The 13,829-nt window shown below is 43.9% G+C and overlaps 1 protein-coding gene across 1 annotated transcript in view; it reads left to right on the forward strand.

The window, feature by feature from the left end:
* Window positions 1-6,322, forward strand: part of SLC9A9 (solute carrier family 9 member A9) — a 1,718,538-nt gene extending 1,712,216 nt beyond the window's left edge. Inside the window, 2 exon segments of the mRNA XM_063915975.1 lie at window positions 323-496; window positions 498-6,322. Coding sequence (XP_063772045.1) covers window positions 323-496; window positions 498-572 — 249 coding nt within the window. The 3' untranslated portion in view covers window positions 573-6,322.
* The last annotated feature ends 7,507 nt before the right edge of the window (window positions 6,323-13,829 follow it).

Here is a 13,829-nt window from a genome sequence, read left to right on the forward strand (position 1 = left end):
CATTGGAGCGTAGAGGTATTGCTGGGCATTGTAGCGTGCCCCGCAGTAAGAAGACATACACCCTGGTGGTTAGTGGCACTATAGCCCCTTATTTAAGCGGCTGTGATGCCCATAGGGCTCTCAGTCTGCGGGAGTCTCAGAGGCTCAAAGATAATTATATACAGTATTGCAATGTTCTCTGCCATTATTTCTGTGTGTGACATGAAGCAGAATCCTACATTTGCTGCTGTGAGCTGAAGAAGTATTGCAAGGAAAGACGTACAGTACACTGTTTGTCATTTCTGGATGTTATACTAACATGTATGGAATTCTATTCAAGCAGGAAGGAGCGAGAGATGATGATATGGACTGTATTGTGAGCCATGATGAACTGACAGCAGCTTTTGAAGATACAACATCAGCTTCCAATCTGCCCCCCAGTCTACACCTGAGAACAGAGGACAGAGATCCTGTACAAAGAGATGGTGGAGATAATGTACAAGATGGAGATCTTGGACTTGGGGGGATATGATTTTTCACTTGACAGACCACCACATCAGCCTCAGATTGATTCTCCAGGAGGGAACATATAGATGTAATTGCTTTTTTATGAGAACTGGTGTTTTTTTCTATTCAGATAAACTTCCTTTTGGGTAAATGAACTAAATATATTAACGTGCACCTATTGACTAAACGCAGTGCCAGCAGCCATTTGTAAGTCTGAAAAGATATTCATGAGAATGCAATGTATCCATTCACTTGAAACCAGTGATGCCTCAGTTATGTCACTGGCTCTCAGGTTAATGCATAGCCTGCGTGCATTTGAACACTGGTTTAACACACAAAATCACTGAGTCTCAGTAATATTGGTAGCTCCAGATTGGATAGATCACATTCCCAGGAACAGTGGTTCATTTCACAAAACGGTTGCCTGGTATAAGACCCTATTCATCATTAGGGGCTGAGTGGCCCCCGATAATTAAGTATTTAACTTGCTGTGAGTTGTGGCAGTGGATACTTAACTATCAGAGCAATTCAGTATTGCTCTGCTGCAGAGACCGCTGCTTCAAAAAGCAGCTGCCTCCGCAATTTCTAACACAGCCACTGATGTAGCAGTGACACTTACCTGCTGATCCTGCAGAATGCGCATGCATGAATACAGTGCATTTGCGATGGAGGGATCTGCTTGGATCCTTCTTCACAAACTCGGACCTCCATCCTATTGGATGGAACAGGGCTCCAGCATCCAATACCATGTGGATACTAGTGTTTCCGCATGTGCAATGGTCCTGTAAAGGATAATGAAAGCTTTTTATAACATGCTAGGTAAACTGATTGGCTGCTACAGCCACCTTCTCCACTTTTCTACCACTCCACCGATTAGAAGGTTTGATACATCTCTCCTAATGAATAAAATATGCTAGATTCTCATAAACTTTGGCTCAGCAGACAAAATTACTGAATCTGCTATGTCCATTAGTGATGTCACTGGCTCATAAGAATGGATAAGTTCCAGTTGCTTCATCTGACAAAACGGCTGCTTCCACTGCATCTAGGAGAAAGGGGCGCTCTAATAGTACAATGTTGTACAATACATGGATCATTAGAGAAGAAATGTAAAACCTAACTTCATTAGTGTGTAATTCATTAGTGTAAGGAACAGTAAGGGAGAAACTTGCTCTTTATCCATCTCATATATTCCATTTTTCATTGTAAAAGGACCGAAATTAAAAATAACAATTGTGTTTACATCATAGTACGTTCAAAATCAGGGATGTAATATAAACATTTTATAGGGCTACATTTACCTTTAAGCCACATTTACCCCAGCCTGTATACTATTCAGTTGTGCTTCCAGTAATAACCCTGCTGTGCCTGTGACCTGAGTAGAGTCTCTGCTGTGCTTGTAATACTGGATAATAAGAGATGCAACTGCTGCACTACAAGCATTTGCTCACTGAAATATGCGCATGTCACCTCTCCATTACAACCTCCTTACCACAATTAACATCCCTTAAAGCACAACTGAACTTATATTAGGAAACCCTATGTTTAGCCAAAGTAAATGTCACAGACCAGTAAACCCGACCTTTACTCATGGCCTGCTTCCTGGATCCCCTGGTCTGCTTCCCAGATCCCATAGCCTGCTTCCTGGATCCCATGCGGTGCTGGCTGGCAAAATTTAACCTGGGGGGGAGGGGCATGCACAAAGTACTGGCTCATGAGTGGCAGCCCATGTTTAACCACTTGCCTGGCATAAACGTATGAGATATGACCACGGTCAAGAGTGCTTTACCTGACCAGGTTGTATCACATATGCCCGGCACACCCCGCTGCGTCCCTCATCTGTTATGGAGGAACGGATTTACTCCTGCTATTGCCGCCCCCTGGTTGGACTTACCAAGCTCCAGAATGCTTTGCCACGGCAGCTGCCGCGACATGAAGATGGCCTGATACTCTCTCATAGAGTTCATGGTAATTATCACTTTGCTTCTAGGAATTCTCCGGGTTAGAGCTTATTTAGGCAGCTATGTCCCAGCGCCCCAACTTTGTTAAATACAAACGGTCATTTTTATGGACACATTGCGAGTTAGGGTGAATTTTTCATGCCACAGCCACATTTTATATGTGGTTATTGGTAAATATGCCCATTAATGTTAACGTTAAAGGCATGTCAACCATAGCTTTTAGTGATCTCTGCATCACTGTACACTTTGCATGCAGCAACAAATTATTATAAACCATTAATATATAAAACAAATGCAATATTGCCTATAAAATACTAGATTTCTGCTTTTTAAACAATATAATATGATTTCCAACCTAGTAATTGCAAGAGGTGTATATATTACATTGTGTAATATTGTTTTGCGAACAAGAGAAAGACAGGACTACTGTACGACACAAAATAATTGCGTAATAATTTACTCATTTGATGTGTCCTATAAAGTAAACTTGTCCAAGCTTTACAGGATGGTAGGAAGGGCTGTTACACATATTATACTCAGAGTGCTCTTGCCAATTTACTTTCCATCATTCTCTGTGTCGCTTAGGGAAACGAGGTAGGAGGGGCTGTATGGATAGCAGATTGTAGAAACTTTTTATATGAACAGAGCTGGCAGAATGTGCCTTTCAGTTGGCAGTCACTTCTGCTTCTCCTCAGTCAGGGCATGTATTTTAAATATGCCAACCGCTTTAGTAACCATAAAACTCCTTATACATGCTGAAAAAAATTATGTTAAAGCAAAACCGGAGCAAAGTAACATATATGTAACATATTGGTACAACTATCAGAATGGAAGATGTTTTTTATAGCTATTATTTGTTATATATTGTGAAGCAGTGGCGGGTATGCTGGCCACAGAGTGGTGTTGGTGACCTGGACGTTCTACAAAACGGAGGTGTGTTCCCGTTAGTAGGTGTGCTGTGCCCAGGGTCTATGTTGTCGGACACAGGCATCTTAGACCCAGCTGTCCGGATCCTACAGCCAGTCTGAGTAAGCTTCGGATTGCGCAGACTGACCATGATCTGAATCACGACCGATGTCCGCAAAGGTGATGTGATGCTGTTTCCTAAGACGTAGCACTCAGATGTCGTAGATGAGTGCAGGAGGAGTTTGTCTCCTACAGATGCCTCTGGCTGCATTTGCATTTTAGCTGTACGGTATTGCACAGTCTCTTCCCTGCACTTCCCTGTGGCTGTGCAATACCTTACAAGTCGGAATCAGGCCCTATGTCAGATAACATAGTATTCATTTTATAAAATCGCTCAGTGTGTGCCCATTGACTGGCCGCACACATATGTGCCTGCATCATACTTGCCTACATTGTGGAGGAGGTGGTACGTTGGTGTGGAGAAGGCGGCATGGTGACATGATAGCTTTACAATGCCCACATTACCGGCATTGTAAAGTGGGGGCAGGGCTACGATGATGCAATTTAACATGAATCGCGTCATCACCCTGCCCCCTTCTGTGTGATAGGATGCCGCGGTGACCTGTATGTGCCGTGAGCGGTGGGGTGAGGCAGGGTGGTGAGCGCCATGCGGGAGTACCACATGATTTTTGGGAGCCTCCAGACCTTTCCGGGAGAGAAGACAAGAATGGCCTACATAGATTTGTATGTTTCTGCCACTTACGCCTGATTGTGTCTGCAGAGGTGCGACAGGTGAAGGAATGGTATGTCTATAGTTGGCCGAGCACAGTGAGGCATATTCATGCAATTGCAAACAACTACACACCTGTACATAGACACATATATGTCTGTGAAAGCTGAATGATATACAGGTGGTCAACTGGTGGTGGTCCACTTCAGGTGCAAATAGAGAACAATAATTGCCAGCACTAGTGAGCTACTTGTGATTGTCTGATAGTGATTTATTGGTGCTTGTGTGCATATAAAGCTATTAAGTGTATGCTTTACATACAAGAGAGAGGGAGTTTTATCTGATGTATTAGAGACATTTTTTCTTAAATAACCTATTAGTGAATGTGTATATTACAAACAAATAAATGATGAAAAGCAGGGGTGTAAGTATATGTAACATTGACCTGGCTCATAGGCTGCTGGTGCAGACCCGCACCCATCTTCTGATCCCTTAATGATCTTTCCCTGGTCAATGTTTTCTGTACTGTCTTCCAAACATGCCTTAAGTGTTATTACCCTCTCTATTGCAGGACACTTGATCTGGCCAGTATTTATACAGTACTGTATCTTACAGCAATTACAGTAGGATATATAAAGACGTACATATTTTTAGGGACCGTTAGTATAGCAAACATGAAAGAATAAAATCTGTTATTTAAATGAATAGTCTCAAAATCTATAAGTACTGCATATTATTGAATGTAACCTCTTCATCTCAAAGCAATATTATATATGAATGTAAAAACTCCCAAATCTATATCTATGTCAAATACCCCACCTCAGAATCAACAATTAATGTATATTAATTATTGTATCAATCACAATTAATATAAATTGCACTAAATGAATGTAAAACATAGCAAATAAATATATTCCCCATTTGCTAATGCTTGTTTGTGCTCTGTGTATCTTATTCTGCACTGTTGCCTATTGTCCTGCGTGCAGAGCAGAATTTGTGGTCTCTATAGTGTGGCACCCAAAGCAGTCTATGTCCTAGTAATCAAGGACTATTGTGAAATATGTCCCTGAACTATTCAGGTGAGTCCCCATGCTAGTGACACGTGTTCCTGTCCTTCTAGAGAATTACTTCATGTATGATTGCTTAACAGCACTAAGACTTACCCAGAAAAAAGGGAATGCAGGTGCACTCTACAAACATTACTAATCAGTATTGTAATACATTTTGCAATTTAACAGTAAGTAAAAGTGAGGTTCTTTGCATATTTTGGCTAAAAGTATAGGCCTATCCACTGCGTTTAGGTAACCTCATCATCGGATAGGCCCTAACATTCTAAAACATATCTGGCCAACCTGTGGCTCTCCAGCTGTTATGAAACTACAAGTCCCAGCATGCTCTGCCACAGCTTTGCTATTAGGAAATACTAAACCTGTGGCAGGGCATGCTGGGATGTGTAGTTTCACAACAGCTGGAGGGCCACAGGTTAGCCAGGCCTTTTCTAAATGTTCAAGTACAGTGAATAAATGTGTTAAAAATGATACATTGATAAAAAAAACAAATAGCCCTATGGTGCTTTTTTAAGTGCATAAATAAGTGTTACATGATGGTGCCCTAAAGCAGCCCAGCCACATTAATTCATTTAAGACCTAGCGGCATCTTAAGTACCGGTATGTGTCATATGCTAAGGGAACAATGGATGGCTGTTATAGGCAGAGGACCTGTTTAGTGTAACTTTAGGGGGTCTTATACAGTTGTCCGTGTCTTTCATAATATTATCACCAGCCAATACTGGAGTGTATCTGCATCCAGATGGAGCCTACCCCACAATGTCATGTCCAGGTAAATCATATTCAAATGGTACTTATCTGTATGCTTAAAAGCACAAGAGTATAGCCTTAGGTCAGCTCCACCACTCCAGGTGACTATAAATTAACCAAAGATGAACCTCCCTTATTCTTTTCTGGTGACCATAAGGATTTTTTCAACTTCATGTTGGGGCCAAAACATTGATGAACTGTGTCTTGGCAAGTATTGGAAAAAAAAACAACTTACTGATTTCATATGCTTGGCGAGTGCACCCCCTTTTTTGTACATACTACAGTGTGTATACAGTGCATCCGGAAAGTATTCACAGCGCTTCACTCTTTGTACATTTTGCTATGTTATAGCGGTATCTGGACACCAAAAAGGTCGAAACACCTTAGGTTGATACCAATTGGTCGACACACCTTAGGTCAACATGGACAAAAGGTCGACATGGACAAGGTCGACATGGAAAAAGATTGACATGAGTTTTTCTAAAAAATGTTTTGAACTTTTTCATACTTTATGATCCACGTGGACTACAAATGGGAACGGTAACCTGTGCCAAGCGCAGCGAGGCACCTTGCCCGAAGCATGGCGAGCGAAGCGGTGCACTAATTGGGATTCCTGGTCACTCTACGAAGAAAATGACACCAAAAAAACATTAAAAACTCACGTCAACCTTTTTCCATGTCAATCTTGTTCATGTCGACCTTTTGTCCATGTCGACCTAAGGTGTGTTGACCTTTTTGGTGTCGACCTGGAGTCCCATACCCGTTACAGCCTTATTCCAAAATGGAATAAAATATTTTTTCCCCTCAAAATTCTACACACAATACCCCATAATGACAATGTAAAAAAGTTTTTTTTGAGATTTTTGCAAATTTATTAAAAATAAGAAATCACATGTACATAAGTATTCACAGCCTTTGCTCAATACTTTGTTGATGCACCTTTGGCAGAAATTACAGCCTCAAGTATTTTTGAATATGATGCCACAAGCTTGGCACACCTATCTTTGGGCAGTTTTGCCCTTTCCTCTTTGCAGCACCTCTCAAGCTCCATCAGATTGGATGGGAAGCGTTGTGCACGGCCATTTTCAGATCTCTCCAGAAATGTTCAATCGGATTCAAGTCTGGGATTTGGCTGGGCTTTCAAGGACATTCACAGAGTTGTCCTGAAGCCACTCCTTTGATATTTTGGCTGTGTGCGTAGAGTCGTTGTCCTGCTGAAAGGTGAACCATCGCCCCAGTCTGAGGTCAAGAGCGCTTTGGAGCAGGTTTTCATCCAGAATGTCTCTGTACATTGCTTCATTCATCTATCCCTCTATCCTGACTAGTCTCCTAGTTCCTTCACTGTAGGGATGGTATTGGCCTGGTGATGAGCAGTGCCTGGTCTCCTCCAAACATGACACCTGGCATTCACGCTAAAGAGTTGAATCTTTGTCTCATCAGACCAGAGAACTTTGTTTCTAATGGTCTGAGAGTTCTTCAGGTGCATTTTGGCAAACTCCAAGCAGGCTGCCATGTGCTTTTTACTAAGGAGTGGCTTCTGTCTGGCCACTCTACCATACTGGCCTGATTGATGGATTACTGCATAGATAGTTGTCCTTCTGGAAGGTTCTCCTCTCTCCACAGAGGAATGCTGTAGCTCTGACAGAGTGACCATCTGGTTCTTGGTCACCTGCCTGACTAGGGCCCTTCTCCCACAATCGCTCAGTTTAGGCGGCTGGCCAGCTCTAGGAAGAGTCCTGGTGGTTCCGAACTTCTTCCATTTACGGATGATGGAGGCCACTGTGCTCATGGGGACCTTCAAAGCAGCAGATATTTTCCTGTACCCTTCCCCAGATTTGTGCCTCAACACAATCCTGTCTCGGAGGTGTACAGACAACTCTTTTGACTTCATGCTTGGTTTGTGCTCAGACATGCACTGTCAAGTGTGGGACCTTATATAGACAGGTGGACTCCAATTAAGCTGTAGGAACATCTCAAGAATGATCAGTGGAAACAGGATGCACCTGAGCTCAATTTTGAGCTTCATGGCAAAGGCTGTGAATACATATGTACATGTGATTTCTTAGTTTTTCGTTTTTAATTTTTTTTTTTGCAAAAGTCTAAAAAAAAAAAAACAACATTTTTCAAATTGTCATTATGGGGTATTGTGTATAGAATTTTGTTGGGAAAAAATAATTTATTCCATTTTTGAATAGGGCTGTAACAAAATGTGGAAAAAGTGAAGCGCTGTGAATACTTTCCGTATGCACTGTTTATATACATATGCAGATTTGTCCTCATACATCTTGCCTCAATACACCACGTAGCGGGAGATGCCTGGTGTGAGTGAATTGACAGGTACGTGCTACTCCGTTAGCGTCAGGCGTCTCCCCCCCCCCAAAATGCATCTTATATGCATCGCTATCTGAATAGGTTGCAAAAACAGACTCTGCTGATTAAAATGAGATGTGGCATGCATATGTTCGGTACACTATACGCGGTCAGTGGCTGTTTTCTAGGAAAACACTCTAACGTAGCATTTCATATCCAGATACAGTTGCACACAGAATATAGGCATGCCGCATATCATTTTAATCAGCAGAAGCTGCTTGTGCATCATATTGGCATTATTTTGAGAATAAGACACATTTTAATGGAAAAAGTCACACATATGGACGCTCCCTGAACGGCATAGCGGGAGACTAGATGTAAGTGGACACCTTTGTGTATATATAAAGAAAGTATAAATTGATGGCACTCACATACTTAATATTCTCAATGACCACAGGAGTCCAAGTGCAGTGCCAACATTTCAGGGCTAAGAGTAGGTAGGGACTCCTGCTTTCTCTGTTTACACATTCTGTGTAAATAGCATGATGTGTATTTGGTATTGGAGTACTAGACATTAAGAAGTTGCATAAGAATCAATTCCTTTTCTCATCCCTAATTTGTTAGGTGTTATATGTGGTTTAGGAACCAATGAAACTTTCTGTTGTGGTGTTGCTTAGTACAAGGCAGAAGTGTTTTTGAGTACAAATACTTGTTTTGTTATTGGTATTAAATATGAATGTCCATGTTTCATGTATCCATGTAGCCATGTATGTGTCATAGTTTTGCTACAAATCTGCCTTTATTAAATTTCATTTTCATAGTTTTGTTCTTACAATAAATCTTTAATAAAATGTTTTGTTGATAATTAGTTTCATTGTACAATGTATTTTATTTGAAACTAATCCCTTTTACTGTATTTTTTTTAATTGCGCATCGTTTATTTTGCAATTGGAAATATGTTTCATATAGCCTGCAGCGATTGCTGTACATATATAGGTTCTATAAATAATTAAATTGTTCCCAAAAGACAGTAATAAAGAACAACATGTACTAAATCTCAATTGCTTAACATTTCGGCAATTTTAATCTTCATTGTCATCAGGCCCGGCGCTGCCCGCTCAGCAAAGGGATGCAGTGCAGGTAGGCGCCAGGATGCAGAGGCGCTCTTCCTGCTCTGCATCCTTGTGCTGAGTTCCCCTGCTGCTGCCGCTGCTCTTGTCACACTACTACAGATACAGGCAGCGGCGCAGGCAGCCTGAAGAGTCTGTCCCCTCTCTCCCGGTCAAAGCAGCAGAGAGAGCAGTCACAGTGTGCTTGTGGATGACAGAAGGGGCGGGGCTAATATGGACAGAGGGGGCGGAGTTACATGGGTTTGAGGGACGGAGCTACATGGACCAGGCTGCTGTGTTGAAGAGGGAGAGGAAGCTGCTCCTGATCCGGCCAGCCAGATTTAGGTAAGGGGAGGGAAAGAGAGTGAGTGAAAGTGTGTGTGTTTGTGGGGGGATTATGTGTGTAGGTGGCACTACTATTGGGGGGATTATGTATAAGTATTACTAGGGGCACTATACTGTATGTCTAAGTGGAGCTACTTCTGGAGCACTGCACTGTGTATAAGCAGCACAACTACTGGGGTCACTACGCTGTCTGCCGTAATGTGTAAATAGGGGACGCTGTCTGCCGTAATGTGTAAAAAGGGGACGCTGTCTGCCGTAATGTGTAAACAGGGGACGCTGTCTGCCGTAATGTGTAAACAGGGGACGCTGTCTGCCGTAATGTGTAAACAGGGGACGCTGTCTGCCGTAATGTGTAAAAAACGAGTTTTATGGTAAGAACTTACCATTGTTAAAACTCTTTCTGCGAGGTACACTGGGCTCCACAAGGATGTACAATGGGGTGTAGAGTATGTTAAAGTCGAAAAATATTGTAATGCATATGCCTTGTACTAACTCCATGCACATGCCCGCTGCTCGTGCACTCAGTCCTCCGTGCGTGCACATATCCGCAATTTGCGTAGGATCGCTCCGGCGATCATGCGCGTGATATGGGTATTTACGGCGGAGTTTGTGAGTGCGTAGAGGGTTATTAGAACATTACATATTTAACCCAAATAGTGTACATTTTAGATATAACTCCCCTACACCACATCAGCGAGTATTAATAGTTTAAACAGTTCCTGGACTAAGAGATTCGCCTTTGCATGATAGGAAGGGTCAGATAAAGGTTGAAAGGTGATGTCTAGTATCCAGCTGTAGGGTATTTTGAGGGTAACATTCCGGTGTTGGTTAGAGAAAGATCGCATGTTCCTGCGTATAGTTATGTGCAAAAGTAGAATATGAACATTAACTGTATTTACTGTATATTATGCATGCGGCGGGAATCCAGAGGATACCACCCACAAGAGCAGTTGGGGAAAGACATCGCCCATCTATTCAAATCCACCTATGACCTCTTCTGTAATGTAAAGACACATCCCTGTGTCCAATGGACAATGAGATTACAGTGACCATTGTATTGTGTATGCATGTTGTGTATAAAAAGCCCATTGTTGCCTGGCCGGTCAGAAGACTCTGAACGCTTTCTATCTGACTAGCGGAGGACCGGCCGGGTTGCGCTTGCGAACATTCTCACGTATGTACATTCTCTGTAGCCATTTTTCTGTTTAGATTTATCTTGTTAGCCTGTAGTGTATGATTTGTACTGTTTTACCTTATGGAATAATCCACTGTGGCCTTAGAACCCTGTGGTTGCAACTACAAATTGGTGTTGTGTCTTCACTTTCCTGCAAGGGTTTTAGAGTGTATTTATCTGTATAAGGTGTATAAGTATTGATAAGGTGTACGCACTGCGGGTACTTTATACCGTCAGCGCTACTTAAGGTTTAAGGCATTACATCGTTGCAGTACTTTGCTGCTAAGGGTTAAAGTGTAATCAAATCATTACATTGTATCATTAACAAGGTTTAAAGGTTATCAATTGTGTGTGCACACGCTGTGTGTACTCTGTACACTCAGCGCGGCGTGTGTACGTCAAGTACGTACCACGTGCAGGACTCTGTACACAAATAGCGTACAAAGTGCGTAGCACGTGTATTCAGTCTAGCGGCCATAGCGGCTCCACGGTAATAGTGTATCTAGAGGTATAGCTTTTCGGTCTAAGATAATATAGACATTATCAAGTAGGATCTTGATCCGAGGCACCAACAGGCTCAAAGCTTTGACTGTTCCCAGAATGCAGAGCGCCGCCTCCTCTATAACCCCGCCTCCCTGCACAGGAGCTCAGTTTTTAGTTAACCAGCCCAATGCAGTAGCAGGAAAAGAGACGACAACAGTTAGTAGCCACATACACCACACTCTCACGACAGGAGAAGTGTCAGCGGCTAATGCCATACCAACCCGAAGAAGCTGAGTGCGTCAGGGTGGGTGCCTTGTGGAGCCCAGTGTACCTTGCAGAAAGAGTTTTAACAACGGTAAGTTCTTACCATAAAACTCATTTTCTGCTGCGGGGTACACTGGGTTTCACAAGGATGGACAATGGGGATGTCCTAAAGCAGTTCCTTATGGGAGGGGACGCACTGTAGCGGGCACAAGAACCCGGCGTCCAATGGAAGCATCCTAGGAAGCGGCAGTATCGAAGGCATAAAACCTTATGAACGTGTTCACGGAGGACCACGTAGCCGCCTTGCACAATTGGTCAAGGGTCGCACCACGTTGGTCCGCACAAGAAGGTCCAACAGACCGAGTAAAATGGGCCGTAATGTGAGCAGGAGCTGACAGACCAGCCTTCACATAAGCATGTGCAATCACCATTCTAATCCACCTGGCCAGAGTCTGCTTGTGAGCAGGCCAGCCACGTTTGTGAAATCCAAACAAAACAAAGAGAGAATCAGATTTTCGAATAGAAGCAGTTCTCTTCACAGTCAGGAGAGAAAAAGGCTGGAACCACAATCTCCTGATTAAGGTGGAACGAGGAAACCACCTTTGGTAAATAACCGGGCTGAGTCCGGTTTTCACCGCCCGGTCACGGTGAAAAATCAGATATGGGGAACTACAGGAAAGGGCACCCAAATCCGACACTATTCTAGCAGAGGCAATAGCCAGCAAGAACACCACCTTAAAGGAAAGCCACTTAAGATCAGCTGAACCAAGGGGTTCAAACGGAGGCTCCTGCAACGCCTTCAAAACTACCGACAAGTCCCAAGGAGCCACAGGCGGGACATAGGGAGGTTGGATACGCAACACACCCTGAGTGAAAGTATGAACATCAGGTAAAGTCGCAATTTTTCTCTGAAACCATAACGACAAGGCAGAAATATGAACCTTGAAGGAGGCCAGACGCATGCCCAAATCCAGGCCCTGCTGCAGAAAAGCCAAAAGTTTGGCTGTACAAAACTTGGAAGCATCATAATTGTTAGATGCGCACCAAACAAAGTAGGAATGCCAGACCCTATGGTAAATCCGGGCAGAAGCCGGTTTCCGGGCCCGCAACATAGTTTTAATGACCTCCTCAGAAAAACCCTTAGCCCTCAAGACGGAAGCTTCAAGAGCCACGCCGTCAAAGACAGCCGGGCTAGGTCCTGGTAGACACAGGGGCCCTGAACGAGGAGGTCTGGGCGTTGTGGAAGTAGAACTGGACGCTCTGACGATAGGCCCTGCAGGTCTGAGAACCAGTGCCGTCTGGGCCACGCTGGAGCTATGAGAAGCAGAATTCCTTTTTCTTGCTTGAACTTCCGAATTACCCTGGGCAGGAGTGACACCGGAGGGAACACGTACGGCAGCCGAAACCTCCACAGCACCGCTAGCGCATCCACGAATGCTGCTTGAGGATCCCTTGTCCTTGCTCCGAAGACCGGAACCTTGTGATTATGTCGAGACGCCATCAGATCTACAGTACGTCTGGAAGACCCCACTTTTCCACTAGGAGTTGAAACACTTCTGGATGGAGGCCCCACTCGCCGGCATGTACGTCCTGACGACTGAGAAAGTCCACTTCCTAATTCAGGACTCCCGGAATGAAGATTGCCGATATGGCCGGTAGATGGCGTTCCGCCCAATGTAGAATCCGTGAGACTTCCTTCATTGCCAGATGGCTTCGAGTGCCGCCTTGATGATTTATGTAAGCCACTGTGGTGGTGTTGTCCGACTGCACTTGAACAGGATGGTTGTGAATTAAATGCTGGGCTAGGTTCAATGCATTGAAGACCGCGCGCAATTCCAGAATGTTGATTGAGAGGAGGGACTCCTCCTTGGTCCACCGACCCTGAAGGGAGTGTTGCTCCAGCACCGCGCCCCAACCTCTTAGACTGACATCTGTCGTCAACAGGACCCAGTTGGATATCCAGAAGGGACGGCCCCTGCACAACTGTTGGTCCTGGAGCCACCAGAGCAGCAACAGACGGACCTCCGGAGTCAATGAGATCATTTGAGACCTGATCCGGTGAGGCAGGCCATCCCACTTGGCTAGAATCAGCCTCTGGAGGGGGCAAGAATGGAATTGAGCATACTCCACTATGTCGAATGCTGATACCATGAGGCCCAGCACCTTCATCACCGAATATATTGACACTTGCGGACGAGAAAGGAAGCAACGAATCCTGTCCTGAAGATTCAGGACTTTTCCCTG

Source organism: Pseudophryne corroboree, chromosome 4 (genome assembly GCF_028390025.1).
Source record: "Pseudophryne corroboree isolate aPseCor3 chromosome 4, aPseCor3.hap2, whole genome shotgun sequence".
NCBI classification, from domain to species: domain Eukaryota; kingdom Metazoa; phylum Chordata; class Amphibia; order Anura; family Myobatrachidae; genus Pseudophryne; species Pseudophryne corroboree.